This window comes from Trypanosoma cruzi, genomic scaffold, assembly GCF_000209065.1.
Source record: "Trypanosoma cruzi strain CL Brener 1047053516255 genomic scaffold, whole genome shotgun sequence".
NCBI lineage: Eukaryota > Euglenozoa > Kinetoplastea > Trypanosomatida > Trypanosomatidae > Trypanosoma > Trypanosoma cruzi.
In genome coordinates this window covers 1-14921 of record NW_001849381.1, presented here as the reverse complement: position 1 = coordinate 14921, position 14921 = coordinate 1, and the positions used below count along the sequence as shown (strand labels likewise).

The 14921-nt window shown below is 55.0% G+C and overlaps 6 protein-coding genes and 2 pseudogenes across 6 annotated transcripts, besides 5 other annotated features; 2 read left to right on the top strand and 6 right to left on the bottom strand.

Annotated features, from left to right (window-relative positions):
* Window positions 1–14921: part of a sequence feature (areas not merged during assembly with more than two copies in the genome that could not be assigned to a particular haplotype) that runs on past the window's edge.
* Tc00.1047053506131.84 (mucin-associated surface protein (MASP), putative) lies at window positions 974–1774 on the bottom strand (the record flags this gene model as incomplete). Its single annotated transcript, XM_810097.1, has 1 exon — window positions 974–1774. The coding sequence occupies one exon, from the start codon at window positions 1772–1774 to the stop codon at window positions 974–976; it is 801 nt and encodes a 266-aa protein (XP_815190.1).
* Window positions 1353–1417: a microsatellite.
* Tc00.1047053506131.60 (uncharacterized protein) lies at window positions 2810–3196 on the bottom strand (the record flags this gene model as incomplete). Its single annotated transcript, XM_810092.1, has 1 exon — window positions 2810–3196. The coding sequence occupies one exon, from the start codon at window positions 3194–3196 to the stop codon at window positions 2810–2812; it is 387 nt and encodes a 128-aa protein (XP_815185.1).
* Window positions 3206–3601, bottom strand: Tc00.1047053506131.50 (uncharacterized protein; the record flags this gene model as incomplete). The annotated part of the gene is made up of 1 exon (XM_810091.1): window positions 3206–3601. The coding sequence occupies one exon, from the start codon at window positions 3599–3601 to the stop codon at window positions 3206–3208; it is 396 nt and encodes a 131-aa protein (XP_815184.1).
* On the bottom strand, window positions 4110–4541 carry Tc00.1047053506131.41 (annotated as a pseudogene).
* Window positions 5591–7081, bottom strand: Tc00.1047053506131.30 (mucin-associated surface protein (MASP), putative; the record flags this gene model as incomplete). The annotated part of the gene is made up of 1 exon (XM_810090.1): window positions 5591–7081. The coding sequence occupies one exon, from the start codon at window positions 7079–7081 to the stop codon at window positions 5591–5593; it is 1491 nt and encodes a 496-aa protein (XP_815183.1).
* Window positions 6647–6767: a microsatellite.
* Window positions 7673–8281, bottom strand: Tc00.1047053506131.20 (mucin TcMUCII, putative; the record flags this gene model as incomplete). The annotated part of the gene is made up of 1 exon (XM_810089.1): window positions 7673–8281. One exon carries the CDS (start codon window positions 8279–8281, stop codon window positions 7673–7675), a length of 609 nt encoding a protein of 202 aa, XP_815182.1.
* Window positions 7785–7887: a microsatellite.
* Tc00.1047053506131.10 (mucin TcMUCII, putative) lies at window positions 13363–13935 on the top strand (the record flags this gene model as incomplete). Its single annotated transcript, XM_810088.1, has 1 exon — window positions 13363–13935. The coding sequence occupies one exon, from the start codon at window positions 13363–13365 to the stop codon at window positions 13933–13935; it is 573 nt and encodes a 190-aa protein (XP_815181.1).
* Window positions 14242–14286: a sequence feature (A-rich).
* Tc00.1047053506131.5 lies at window positions 14470–14921 on the top strand (annotated as a pseudogene; the record flags this gene model as incomplete).

The following is a 14921-nucleotide window of genomic DNA, read 5'->3' as shown; positions in this document are numbered from 1 at the left end:
CGGGCATGGCGCGGAACCTTCTCGAGGGGCGGAGTCGTCTTGGTCTCCGTCGTGCTCGCCGCAACGCCCTGCTGCGGAGTTCCTACACGCAGCCAAAGCCCAGCACCGCGACAAGATGCGGACCCCATCGCTGGGGCCAGGAGAAGCCGCAGTGCCTCCTGCTGTCATCAGGAATCCTTGTTGGCGTCTTGATGCGGACAAGCGCCCATCGGTTCTTACAAACGACGCCGCACACCTGCGGCACATCCTGCGCTGTGGGACGCACGACCCTCACCACAACCGGAGTTGCCCACGCGCCGTCGGTACGCACCACATCGAAAAGAAAAAAACAGGGATGCGTCAGGGTGACAAAAAAGCATCCGCTGGAAAGTCAAATCACAGGCACCACAAACAAGCAGCACCAGAAGCGCTGCAAGCAACGGGTTAACGTGGACCAACTGACGCATGGCGTATGTCGAAGGAAAAACTTAGTGGCCTCGCAAGGACAAACGAGGCTGACACTTTTGAAACAAAAAAAAAACGATATGGGAATAACAAAAGAAAACTAAAGTGTCGTCAGTCAAAGCATGCCGCCAATCAAAAAAAAGTGGAATGAGTGCACTCAACCACGAAACACAAAACAAAAAGCCGAAGCGTGGGACGACCAGCGCACACACTCTCATTACTCCCGTAAAGCAAAACACACACACAGAGGGAGAGAGAGAGAGGTCGCCCACTCAATGCAATAAAAACAAAACAGAAACAGTTACGGTGCTCCGCCCATGCAGCCAGGCAGGACGGCAGCGGTGCGTGTGGTGCAAAAGAGAGCACCAACGGGCCTGCATGGGTGTGCATGCATATATACAATGGGCACATTATGTGTGTGCCTCGTGGGGTGAGGTGAGGGCGAGAGTCCATGCAAGGGGACACACACACACAGAGAGAGAAGGAAGAGTGTGTGTGCGGGCGGTGCACGGCTCTCTCTCACTCACTCTCACGCGGCCACCACCGCAGCAGCAGCCGCACACGCAACAACAAGAAGAAGCAAAAGAGGGGAGGTGGTGTGCGAGACCGCGGTGCTGCCGTCACTGTCGCCAGTCGCCGTTGTATTTTTCATGGCTGTGGCTTCGACAGTTGGTGTTTCCTTCGGATTGGCATCTTTATTTTCATTTTGTTTTCCCTCTGCTGTCCCTGCACCATCAGCTGCTGGATCATCGTCTCCAGTTGTTTGGGTGCTGTTGGGATTTGTTTTATTCTCTGCTTCCTCCGCAGCAGAAGATAAACTTCTCTGCTCTTGACCGCCTGCTGAGATCACCTCTGTGGTGCTGGTACCAGCTCCTTCTTTCATTGTCTCTCCCTTTTCCTCCGTATCATCCTCTTCCTTTTCCTCTTCTTCCTCTTCTTCTTCTTCTTCGTCATCTTCGTCTTCTTCTTCTTCGGCTTCGTCGGTTTTCTCCTTTTGATCGTCTTCTTTTTGATCCTTTTTTTCCGACGATGGACTTGTCGTTTCTGATGCTCCTCCTTCGGGTTGTGTTGTCTGTGGCGGGTTCGCTTCCGCTTTCTGTGATCCTGACCCCGTTGTTGCGGCTGCTTGTGTCACTTCCTGTTCACTTTTTTGGTCAACTTCTCCAGTGACAACGACGGTATCTTTGTCGTTTTGAAGTTTCTCTTTACCGGACGGAGTACCTGAAGAACCCGAAGAACCTGGAATTGTTTCAGCTCGTCCACCACCGCAGACACCGCACCACAGCACGCAGAGGGCACACACCAGCAGCACACGGCCAGTCATCATCATCACGGCTGCACACACAGTCTAGGGAGCGACAAAGAGAGGAGGAGGAGAAGAACACACACACATCAGCAGCATGGAAAAGGAGGAGTAGCGTTTGCATGAGGGCTGCTGTCATGAGCATGGGGGACGCGTGCACGCAGGAAGAACAGGCAACAATGAAACACCGGACAGCACGGCACACAACTCCACGGCATGTAAAACCCACCCGCAGCTGCCCCCAAAAGGAAGGGAAAGAGGGCGCAACAGTACGGCAGGAACACAGTGTTGCCGGTGCAGAAAAGGATCCCAAAATGGCGTGAAAAAGAAAAAAAAAACAGTCTTCCCCCACAGCGGCCACATCCAACAACGCAAGCAATAATAACAGAAACAAACACCACACACGGCGACTTACAGCGGCAGTGAGTTCCCTGTCGCCAATCTTCATGGCTGCACGCCACCGCACTCCTCGTGAGTCCATCGCTCCGCTGCCTTCCTCCTTCCCGCGGCTCCCCCGCACGAGCAGCCACGGCACACAATCGGGTCCATCCACACCCGTCGCCACGCCGCCCTCAACGACCCAACAGGCAACCGCCCAGCAACCGTTGCGGTAATCACACACCCGCAACAAAGCACGCGACGCAACATCGTCTCACGTGGACCCCGCTGTCAGAAGAACGTCATGTCAACCGTTTGGCCTGCACACGGTACAATCAATCAACAGAACAAAGAAGTAAGACAGGCACTCAATCAAGGACTCTCCACGCACACAGCCCTTTTGATGCCGCCGCTGCGGCCACGGGCACGGTACCCGAGCGGAGAATGACACGCAGTAAAAGCCTCGCAAGAGAGAAACAATCCACACGTCCATATGCAAAGCGCCACTCAGGCTGCTCCGGCTGCAGGGTCTGTGGGCAAAAAGCGCCTTACTGAATCCCGCCAGTTATGTCAGTCTCCCCTCCCACCAATGTAGCGCATAATCCACGGCGTGCGTCCACGGGCATCCACTCCCGGTGCCCTAGCAACACTTCAGAACACACATAATGGAGAAGGGAAGTATCATTACACAATGCCAAAGCAGCTAAATAAAAATAGGGAAATCAAAACCACACAGATCCCTCGCACACGCACACAAACACCCCACTGTATACTCCAGAAGAAGTCAAACAATTTCTTATCCCAACCCATAATACACGCGTGGTGCCGACACATCAGCAACCAACACAAAAGAGGGAGAGTGCATACAGCATGTCCCTGGTACAAAGTATACGGACAAGCAGAGTGTATGTATATACTGACAGGAACATGCCAGTTGATATAGGCCTCTCTCTTGTACCCATTGCTGAGTGTTGGCACAGCGGCGGCAGCGGCAAGCAGAAGAAGCAGCGGAAAGGGACAAGCAGCAGCCGCAGTGTTACTGCCGTGGATCGGAGGCGGGGCGTCCTCCATGTCTGCCTCCTAACCCCCGCGCCCCACCGCCGCATCATCCTCCCTCGGCGGAGGGTCCACGGCGCCCTGCGCGTCATCAGCGGCATCACGGCTCCTGGGTCCCGTGGCTGTGGCACCGCCACCGGCCTTGTCGCTGGCGGCCTCATCTCCTAATGATTGTCCCACAACAGACGTCACACCATCGGCGGCCACATCGTCGCTGTCCGGAAGATCGCTCTCCCTCTCCGCCTCCTGCGGCGCACTCGCGGTGTCGCTGGCCAAGAGCACACCGTTGCCGTCGTGGCACCGGAGGCGACTTCCTTCTCCTCTGGCGACGGATGCTTCTGGGGAGCAGCCGTGTCCACATCCTTCGGTGGTGTGCCACGGCCGGTCCCAATGCTCTCTGGATCGGGGACGGATGCCCATGGCAAAGCTTGTTCAGTATATGCCAGTGAAACCGTCCTGCTCCACACACCCTCTCTCCTCGCCACCCCACGAAACTATTGGAAGCAGACTGCCGCTGGTGGCGGATATCGTGCACACCTGCGCGTGGTCACGGAAAATAGCTTTTCCCTCGTCGTAGGGTGGAGCAACCCACGTAATCGTCGCCTCGGCCGTGCATGGGGCACAGCGGGCGTTACCCTCCTCAGTCACTCCCAGACGCATCCGCATGCCGAGGCACCGCAATGCCGCATGCATGGCAGCACCGAGATGTATGTTTCTTCCGGGTCCCTCGCATCCGTCGTGTTGGTGGGAAGCGTGTCCAGACACCACGAAGAGGGCTTGTCCCCAGGCACCGCAGACAAATATTCTTCCCTCCAAATAACAGCGGCAGCATCCCTCACATCCAGTGCGGGACCAGTGATGGGGCAACTGTCCATCGGGCGTTTTGCTGACCCTTCATGGATAATTCGTCTACACACCAACAACCGGAATACGATCCAACGTGCAGCGTCTGGCAGGAACGCCCGCTTCGCAGAACATGTGGGAATATTCACTCATGTTCGTTGCGGAGCACTTCCTCTGCAGCAGCGCACAGCACGAATTCCTTCACCAGCGCATCGGCTCCGCCATCTCCCACTTCACCCTCATGCAGCCCAGGTCAGCCGGTGCGGCCAGCGTCAGCTCCGTGCGGCAGCCGGCACTCCCAATCGGTGCCATCCACTCATCCTTCGCGTGGCGCTTCGACCAGTGCGACTCCAGCGTCCTCCCGTCACCATCGTCATCCTGCAGCTCCACGCCATCAATGTCGTCGCAGTCGCGGGGCTCCTCGCAGCCATCGCGGCAGTCGTCGAGTGCACCGCCACCGACAGCGCTCTGCCACGCTCCGGTAACATGCCTCACCATGCTACGGCTGGCCATGTGCGGGTGGGTGAACCGACTGCAAACGCTGCCCGTGGCAAATGGGGGCACAATCAAAGGACCTTCCAGTGGCTGCACGAGCAGACGATCCGCATGCAGTTTGAGAGCAGCAGGGACAACTTCATTCTCGACAATGATCCCGTGCGCAGAGGATACAACTTCACCTTCACACTAGCAATTGTCATTCAATGAATTCATTGCGTGGTAACTCTCTGAGATGCAATACTTCCCGGTATCATTCAGGTCCCTTGTGGATACGTTGATGCGGATGGGCGCCCATTCATCCCTCCCAATGACGGTGTACGGCTGCAGCGCACTCACCGCTCAAAAAGGGTGCGTCCCTCACAACAACGCGGATCCAATTCGTGCATTCGGCACGCATCACATATTCAACAAATCGAGGATACGTCAAAGTGACAGCAAAGCACCCGCCGGCAATCACACCACAAACATCATCAAATGCAGCAGCACCAGCGTCTCAAACTAATGTGGGGTGTAGAGCAAGTAAGCCATTGATGTGGGTGTTAGGAAATATTTCGTGGCTCGCTGAAGCAACAAGGACCGATTGCGTGGGAAGAAACAAACAACAGGAGAATACAAAAGGGAAAATTCAGCCATCCGCACTTTAAGAAGAAAACCAATCAATGAAATTAAAATGGGTGCACTCAACCACAAAATCAAAAAGAAAAACAAAACAAAAAGCCGAAGCGTGGGACGACCAGCACACACACACTCTCATTGCTCCCGTAAAGCAAAACACACACACAGAGGGAGAGAGAGAGAGAGGTCGCCCACTCAATGCAATGGAAACAAAACAGAAACAGTTACGGTGCTCCGCCCATGCAGCCAGGCAGGACGGCAGCGGTGCGTGTCGTGCAAAAGAGAGCACCAACGGGCCTGCATGGGTGTGCATGCATATATACAATGGGCACATTATTGTGTGTGCCTCGTGGGGTGAGGTGAGGGCGAGAGTCCATGCAAGGGGACACACACACACAGAGAGAGAAGGACGAGTGTGTGTGCGGGCGGTGCATGGCTCTCTCACACTCACTCTCACGCAGCCACCGCGGCAGCAGCCGCACACGCAACAACAAGAAGAAGAAGAAAAAGAGGGGAGGTAATGTGGGAGACCGCGGTGCTGCCGTCACTGCCGCCAGCTGACGCCGTACCATCTGTTCTGGCGGTAGCTGCTGCTTTCGCTGTCGGTGGTTTTGTCTCACTGGCTGTGGGCGCAACGTTGGTATGACTGGCTTCGGGGTCGTTGTTTAGCCCTCCGGGGTTGGGCCCTCTGCTGTTGTCGTCATTCTCATCCGCCCTACTCCGGCCATCACTACTGCCACTTGTAGAGATGGATGATGCCGTTACTTCCGCCGGGCTGCCGGTAGTTCCACCCTTCAGATCCGGTAAAACAGTTCCTTGACCCTGTTGCTCTGCCACACCATCTCCAGAAGTAGGTTCCGTCTCTTCAGGCTCCTTTTTGTTTGGTGAAGGTGGCGTTTTTGTCCTTTCTTCTGTCAAATTTTGCGAGTCTGTTTGTGCTGTTGGTCGTTCTTCTCCTACCGTTGCTGGCGCTGGCGGTGGTAGTGGCGGGGTGCTGGCGGTGGACATCACGGTGGAAGGACCTTGTGCCTCCGCGTCAATCCGCCGTTTCTCGTTTCCAGTTGCGGCCCTACCAGCAGCTTCATTTTCTGGTTTTTCTTGTTTACTGGGAAAGTCTTCTTGTGCTTCGGGTGTTGACTCCGCTGGTGCCGACAATTCGGGCAATTCGTTCCGTGCACGATTTGCTTCTGACTGCTCACCTGCTTCTTGGGGTTTCCTTCCCTTTGTGGATGCCGCAGCGCCGGTTTTCTCCAAGGCATCACTCTCGTCGGTGATGAAGGGTGGGGAATTACCACCAGCAACAGGAGCGCTCAAAGATGCATCACCACCTGGACTGCCAACATCAGGCTGACTGCGACCACCAGAAGAAAAGGAGCCAAAAATGAAACCTTTGCTTCCGTCAGAACCTGCACTTCCTGTAGGAGCCCCAGGAGAACTGCCACCATCACCGAGAACAGGAGATGGGGACTTCAAAGAGCCATCAACACGTGCTTTAGAACCTCCATTTGAACCACCACCACCGCCAACAGAAGCTTTGCTGCCACGAGCTTGACTGCCACTGGCACCTCCAACGCCACCAGGACCGCCAGCACCGTCGTCTCTACCGCCTCCACCTTCACCTCCGCGACCAGGAGGAGAACCGGCACCACCGAAATCAGCACCTGAACTTGGAGCTAAATCCGATTTATTTTCTGCTGTACCAGTCACCAATGGGTCAGTCGAAGCTTCAACGGCAGTGATGGACAAGACAGATCGTAAAGGCAGCGTCAGCGCCGTTTTTTCGCATCCGCTCGGCGTATACGATTTATTCGTATTCAACACCCACGACGCCATACAGCCACCAACTGCGTTGTTCCCGAGATTACTCGCAACAGCCCCGCCGGCAACGCACCACAGCACGCAGAGGGCACACACCAGCAGCACACGGCCATTCATCATCGCCATCACTCCTGTCACTTGCGTGCAGCCCTCAGCACAAAATAACAACACGTCAACGCAGAGCCGAAGCAAAAATAGAGACAAGTCACACACCACGCACAGCCACAGCAAAATAACAAACGGCAGCAGCACAGCAACAAATGGAAACAGCACAGCAGCGGCAGCGCACACAAACCACGAGGCAGTTGAAAGCAGTGAAAGGACAAAAACACACAACGCCCCGCAGCAAGTAAACAGAAAAAACACACAAAACAATTAGAAACAAAACACAGGTAAACGAACAGCAATGAAGTTAAAATGTAAAAACACACACAAAAAAACAAAGGGCTGCACAGTATTGCTCCAGCGCGCACGCACCTATCCTCAAATGTGACTCCACGCAAACAGTCGTGTGCGTGCCATGCATATGAGTGTGCCTGGCATGCGTTCAACGTGACGGATACAGGGAGCGGCAACACGGAGCACACAGCAGGGCAGCGGAAGCAAGTAAAGCAAAACACAATCACCATTTTCTCTTATTTATTTACATCGGACCAAAGTGGACGCGCACAAATCCACGCGGTTGAGTGCTGGCACGCACAGCCCGCACACACCTCTTCAGCCCACAGTGGTGTACGCCAGCGCGGATGCGGCAAGCACAAGCGGGGCACACACCCACGCAGAGCTGCTGAGGCTGCCGTCGATTTCGCGAAGACGTGACGGTGCGCGGGTGGTCGTCGTGGTTGTAGTTGGCGCCTCCGTAGTCGTAGTGGTGGTGGTTGTAGTAGTAGTCGTCGTGGTTGGTGCCTTTGTTGTAGTGGTTGTTGTTGGCGCATTTTCCTTCTGACTTTGTGCCGATACAGAAGCGGTCACGGAACTTGACGATGTATTTGGGTTAACGGACCCACCTGAAGACCCTGTCCCATCGGACCCATCTGGTTTCGCTTTTGAAATAGGCACCGGAGCTTCTGTACCTGCACTCCCTGGCGAAGCGGCTTCCTGACCGTCCTGACTTTGGGTTCCCGGTAACGTGACAGCCGGAGCTGTTAAAATTGGCGTCGTGGAATCATTTGCTGGCCCTGCACCACCTGCTTCCGGTGGCTGAGAAGGTGATGAACTGGAGTTGTCCTCATCTTGTTCTCCGCTACCCTTCGTCGCGCACGCGGACGGGCAGCAGCACAGGGCAAGCACCAACAGGGCGCACAGCAGACGGCACGTCATCATCATCGTGAGTGTGGTCGTTCGGTGGTGTGGAGCTGATCTGCACGGTGAGGGACATGGAGAGCAACAGGGGAGACGAGAGGTGCGGCAGACACACACAGAGGGCACACCACATGAGGAGAGGGCAACAGCCAGGCATGCACCGTACGCCGCACACACAGCCCTGCCGCAACACCAACACACAGATGGAAGAGGGAGAAGCAAACAGGAGCGGCACACAATGCTCCACCGCATGCACATGCGGCGAGAGCGGTCCGTCGTGTCTGCACCCCTCACGGAGGGTACGCACACACACAGGAGGAGGTGCAGCGCACACAGCAACACAAAAGCAAAGTAACAATTAAAAAGGAAAGATCCCCGCACACCACGTAAATTACTGGTCCACGGGAATTGCAGCCAATATTCATCACAAAAGCAACTCAGTTGCCTTCGGCCCTCGTTCATATTCAGCGCAAGGAGTGGAAGAGTGCAGGAAACCGTTTATTTGTGTTTCTGTTTGAATGTTGGAAGATGTCTGCATGCGTTTTGTTATTGTTTTTGCAGAGGGTAAACCTTCATGCCTGCATCGTGTGTTGGGGGTTCCTGCAGTGTGCACAACTGTTTCCTCCTCTTATGAAGTTTTATTGTGTTGGTGCAGCCAAAAATTCGGTTTCTGTCGTTCCTGCCTTTCGCTGGTAAAGCGTTGCAATAAATGTTTGTTTTTCCTTTCTTTGCTGTGGCACATGACTCCTCACCGTTTATTGCGGTGGAAATGGAAATATGTGAGTGGACTTCCACGCACCAGAACGCACCTTCGCTCCTATTTATTAGTGCACGGAAGGGCATGACTGTTTGGTGGTGTCTCGCCCATATATTTTGTGGGTGCACATTCCCCTGCAGGCTGAGGGCGGGGTGACGCACCGTCGCGGTGCACTTCCCTCGCATGCCGCCCACGGTGATTCATCATGCATCACCCTCTCACGTACTCCGTGGTGCCACACCGCTGATATTATTGCCGCCGCTGTGATTCCGCGTATTTCACGCATTTGATTGTGCCACAATACATCCGCTCGTGTGGCCGCCGCATCCAAACAGCGGTGCCCAACACCGTGAGCGGCAGTCCACATCCTTGCATGTCCCAACGCAGTGGTGTTTGACTGTCAGCCAGGCGTCAGACAACAGGAGAGTCTTGTGCTGGCAGTACAACACACGGAGCTGCAGTGAATGACTCGGGCGGCGACGCATCTATTCGTCGCAAAGCAGTGAAAAGGAGTCGGGCAAAATAATGCCGGCTGCACTCACGACACCATATCCACAGCCAAAGCATGCGACGTGATGTGTGTTTCGCTGGTGCTGTGAAATGCCTGCAGACGACGTCACTAGTGGAGGCATGACACCCATGATCAGCGGACAGACAATAATCGGCATGGGAGGCCACAAAAGGCAGCAACAGCGCCAGCAGCAGGAGCAGCTCTCTCTCCCCCTGTTGCCTCCGAGAAGCAATTATTCCACCAGCCACAGCTGACGGTGCCATCGTGACACTCCATGCACGTCGTGGCTGCGTCAACACATCCTGTTCCCTGCAGCGCCTCAAAAACTGCCTCACTCCGTCCACTGAGTGCATCGATGCGGGCCGTGCCTCGGCTGTTCGTGAGGGCCACAGCGATGTGAGGGTCACCGAGTCGCAGCATGTTTGTTGTGACGTTGTTGCATGGCACCCGCATACACACACACGCAGCGCCTGCATCCCTCCCTTTTGTGTCCGCCCTCTGCCGGAGTGGCCACACACACGGGCAGCAGCAAAATCACTTCTCCCTCGACAATCCAAAATCAACACCGACATCACTCGCGACGCAAAGAGCTCAGTTGCCAGCACGGGCCTCCTGCAGCTCTGCCATCGACGCTGAAACACGGCACAGTGCAGGCACTTATTTTCCTCGTGTGCAGTCAGCCGTTTGCTTCACACATTCTTCGATGGGCTGACGCCCATAAAAGCACGCCACAAAAGGCCACCGTGATCGCACAAGCTCTTGCGATGGGCGTCGGTGCGTGCATGGATCCGCTGCTCGCACGTGCTGGCAGGCAGCCTGCAGCCGGTGCCCTCGTGCCATTTCATCGGCTCCAGCAAGGGGAGGGGAAAACGGCATATTCCTCATGCAATTATTCCCACCAGCAGCACCAACACGCTGGTCGCCAGCCGTCATTCCTCAGCACATCCAGAAATGCCGAAGAGTGACGTGGAGCTGTCAGCCAGCAATGCCACAATCCCCGCACACATGTCGGCTCCACCAGAGAAGACACACAAATCACAAAAAACACCTCCACATGTTTTCCGAACATCATTCCGACACACCGCGACACGCCAAACAGAAGTATTCGTCACTCCAATGCACCTCCCCACACAATCACATGGTCTATGCACCACGCACGGCAGCAGCCCACACGCGGTCAAACAAATGTTCCTCGGATCGGTGTTATCCGCGTGTTGCAGTGGGAAGTAAACAAAAGAGACAGCTGTCAAACCCCAAAAGGGTGCCACGACTGGTCGAAATTCAACGGAACGCAGTCACTCAAATGAATTCATTCCTCATGCCCTCAGCCTCCCACCTTCTCCCACAAGAGCTGCCAACCAAACACACCGTACAATAAATTCGCTTTGCAAAAAGAGGAGAAACCGCAGTGCTTCCTGCTGTCATCCGAGATGTTGTTTGTTGATTAATGCGGCAGGGACTCACCTTCTCAAAACGACGCTGTGCAACTGCAACGCATTCTTCAGAATCGCAAGTCTCCAACCACATCGGGAAGCTCCTACGCGCCTTCGTCACACACCACAATGCAAATGAAAAAACAATGCTTTAGATGGACTGCGATGCGGACCGTGCCACGCCGCCATCAGCTGCGGCTGGGTGCAGAGGCTGGGGCGTCCCGGCACACCACGCGATCCCTTCTGGTTGGGTGCTTCCACAGTGCGTTGCATCACAGCGACGAGGCAATCACACCGTGTCCAGCTCCCATTCACCTCCACGGCCTGGGAGTGCGGCACTGCGACAGCTGCACTGCATCGCTCGGCCCACGCGCACCAGCGAAGGACAATACTTCTGTCCACCTGGCCGCCAATCCAGCACCGCTGCGGAGGATACTCTGGATTCTTGCACTCACACAACACGAACGCCTCACACTTTTCCGATTTATTGAGGACGTGTGTGGCGCAATATGATTGGAGGTCACGCCGCCGTCCATGCGTGAAAAGCGGCGACATCAATCCTGCTTCCGAGGATGCTGTTATTAATGGATTACGCCGCTTATGTAATATTATTGGGATACCCCACAGCCACAATCGCGCTCCTCCTATTCAACATTGAATTTTCCCCTGGGACACTGTGAGCTGCAATAAAGTGGAATTTATCAGCCACGCTTTGCCCAAGACGCCTCTGACGACGTCAAGCGCACGGCTCTTGATTCTATTTACTCCTCTCTGGGAGATTTTGAATTATGGACAGACGTTTCTTCATCTCTCACCGAGCTCGCATCTGGATCCGCTGCACCATTGTACGGCTCCACCACGACAAATGATCTCCCTGTGGAGGTCCATCGTGCAGCAGCTGGCAGGCTCGCACGCTCATAGAGCAGAGTGCCTTGCCACTGAAAATGGCATTAGACATCTCATACCTTTTTGCTTGGAAACATCCCAATCGCCCACACGAATCCTGGCGGCAACGGACTCCCTGTCGAGAACTGAGGCACTCCGCGTCGTTCCACTGGCCGTGCGAGGCTACGTTACTGAAGAGAGTTGGATTATGCTGCTCTTCTTGATACAGCGAGGTCACTATGTAGATGTCATGTTCTCTCTATTGCACTGCGGTATCCCACGCAATGAGGCCGCTGACGAACAAGCCATGATTGCACGATCCCTCCCGCAGGAGGGCGGCCCAATCTGGCACGTGGACTTTTTTACTGCAGTCGGGTGACCGTACTGGAGGGATGCCCAGAAGAAAAAGAAGGGCGCGTACACCGCATGACAGGCGCCTGTCGGTGCGGCAGGGACTCTATTCCTGGCACAACCCGGACATCGTGCCCCGAGTGGCGGCTCTGCGCAAAGGCACGGTGCGATTCCCGCCCACTCCTCGACATACCTGCGCGCGCCCTGCGGATCACAAGTGACCCTCTGTGTCGGTGGTGCCGTCCCTCCCCCACTGAGGAGACCGGCCCGCCTCTGCCTCCGCCAGAACCTCTTCCCGAAGTGAGCGCCGCAAATCCTTGCCGACCAGCGAGCGGCAGATTGACGTCCTCCTGCCCAACCTGCAGCAGAGTGCGCTCGTCCGTCCACAGTATGAGGGCACATGCCCGACGTGCTCAACCTGGCGTTCCGATAGTTCGAGAAGGCCTCGGATGCGGATGCCACAATGGTGCCAGCGTCTTCTTAACAGGCGCCTCACGCACAGGTCGCCACAGAAAGTGCCAAGCACGCCAGCAGGCAAAACACGCAGAAAGCGCAAACGCGGGTACTCGAGATGGGCCACGAGAGAATTTGCTTCATCCACTGCAGAAATGCCCCCGTCGTTGGCAATTGGGAATGCGACTGTTTTGGAGTACCCCAGCTCGCACGACGGCACGTTTCGGATGGAATGCTTGCCACTTTTGTACGGACGGCCCTTGCGCTACTCACTCGTTATTGTAACAGCATAAAGCAAAAACAAGATAACAACTTGCTTTGCGATGAATGTTGGCTGCGATTCCCGTGGGCCAACAATCCACGTGGTGTGCGAGGATATCTTCTTTTTTTATTGTTACTTTGCTTTTGTGTTGCTGTGTGCGCTGCGCCTATCCTCTTGCGTGTGTGCGTACCCTCCGTGAGGGATGCCGACACGACGGACCGCTCTCGCCGTATGTGCATTCAGTGGAGCCTTGTGTGCCGCTCCTGTTTGCTTCTCCCTCTTCCATCTGTGTGTCGTGCGTGGAGTGCGGCGTACGGTGCATGCCTGGCCGCTGCCCTCTCCTCATGTGGTGTGCCCTCTGTGTGTGTCTGCCGCACCTCTCGTCTCCCCTGTTGCTCTCCATGTCCCTCACCGTGCAGATCAGCTCCACACCACCGAACGACCACACTCACGATGATGATGACGTGCCGTCTGCTGTGCGCCCTGTTGGTGCTTGCCCTGTGCTGCTGCCCGTCCGTGTGCGCGGCAGAGTCTACTCAGCCTGAAGTCAAAGCTGCTGTCGCTTCCAGTCCACAGTCCTCTCCATCGGTGACACTAAAACAGGGGACAAGTCAGCCAGGGTTGTTAAGTAATGAGTCCGGTGCGGAAAAGGGAATTACTGCAGTAGCGGGACCAGCCCCGACCGCTGCATGTCCGGAATCAGTTGGCGTGTCTAACACGTTACAAAATCATGGTCCTGACAGTACTCCAGGACCAGAAATCGGCACAAGACAATCCGCAGAAGAAGCAAGTCAGGAAGCCGATGATCCTGCCGAGACGACCACGACGACTACAACATATGCACCAACAACGATAACAACCACTACAACAAAGGCTCCAACTACGAATGCAGAGGCGCCAACTACGACGACCACCCGCGCACCGTCACGTCTTCGTGAAATCGACGGCAGCGTCAGCAGCTCTGCGTGGGTGTGTGCCCGGCTGCTGCTCGCCGTATCCGTGCTGGCGTACACCACTGTGGGCTGAAGAATTGTGTGTGCGGGCTGTGCGTGCAAGCGGTCAGGCACGAGTATTTGTGCGCGTCAACTGTTGTCCGATTTACTAAATAGTAGAATAAAATAGTGATTGTGTTTTGCTTTATTTGCTTCCGCTGCCCTGCTGTGTGCTCCATTTTGCTGCTCTCGCATCCGTCACGTTGAACGCATTCCAGGCACAGTTACAAGCGCGACACGCACACGACTGTTTGCATCGATGCACTGTTGAGGATGGATGCATGCACACTGGAGCCGTTTGGGTGCGACCATTTTTTTTTGTGTGTTTTTACAGTTTTACTTTTTTTTGTTTGCTTCTTATTTTATTTTCTTTTTTTTCTTTTTTGCATGGCGTTGTGCGCTTTTTGCACTTTATTGGTTCAATATTTCTTACGAAATGCGTGCTGCTGCTGCTGGTGTTTTTACTGTTTTTTTTTTCTTGTGTGCATCCTTGTATTTATTCTTGCTTTGCGTTGACGTGTTGTTAGTTTGTGCTGAAGGCTGCACGCAAGTGACAGGAGTGATGATAATGACGACTGGCCGTGTGCTGCTGGTGTGTGCCCTCTGCGTGCTGTGGTGCGGTGCGGCTTTTGGACACGCGATGGAGGATTACTGCGGTGAGGGCTTGGAGGGAACGGTTTGAGGCACACGAGTAATGGTGGAGATGACGGCGTGTCTCTAAAGGCGGACTGCGTGCTGTTATCCACTCGAATGGCATTAATAAAGGCGGTTGAGGCTGCGGATGGACAAGGATTGAGTGGAGATCCACTGGAAACATCTCAGGATTCATCACCTGGTAAGAAATTGGACGATAAGACTTCGGGCGGTGGAACGCCTGGTTTAGGAGGCGGTGTCGCAGGTCCAGCAACGGCAGCAGCGGCAGCACTGGAGCCCGGAGAATCAGGTAGAGGTGAACCGAAAAGGGAATTGGAAGTAGCGGATACAGCTGGTGAAGAACATGCCAACGATAGAAGAAAGGAA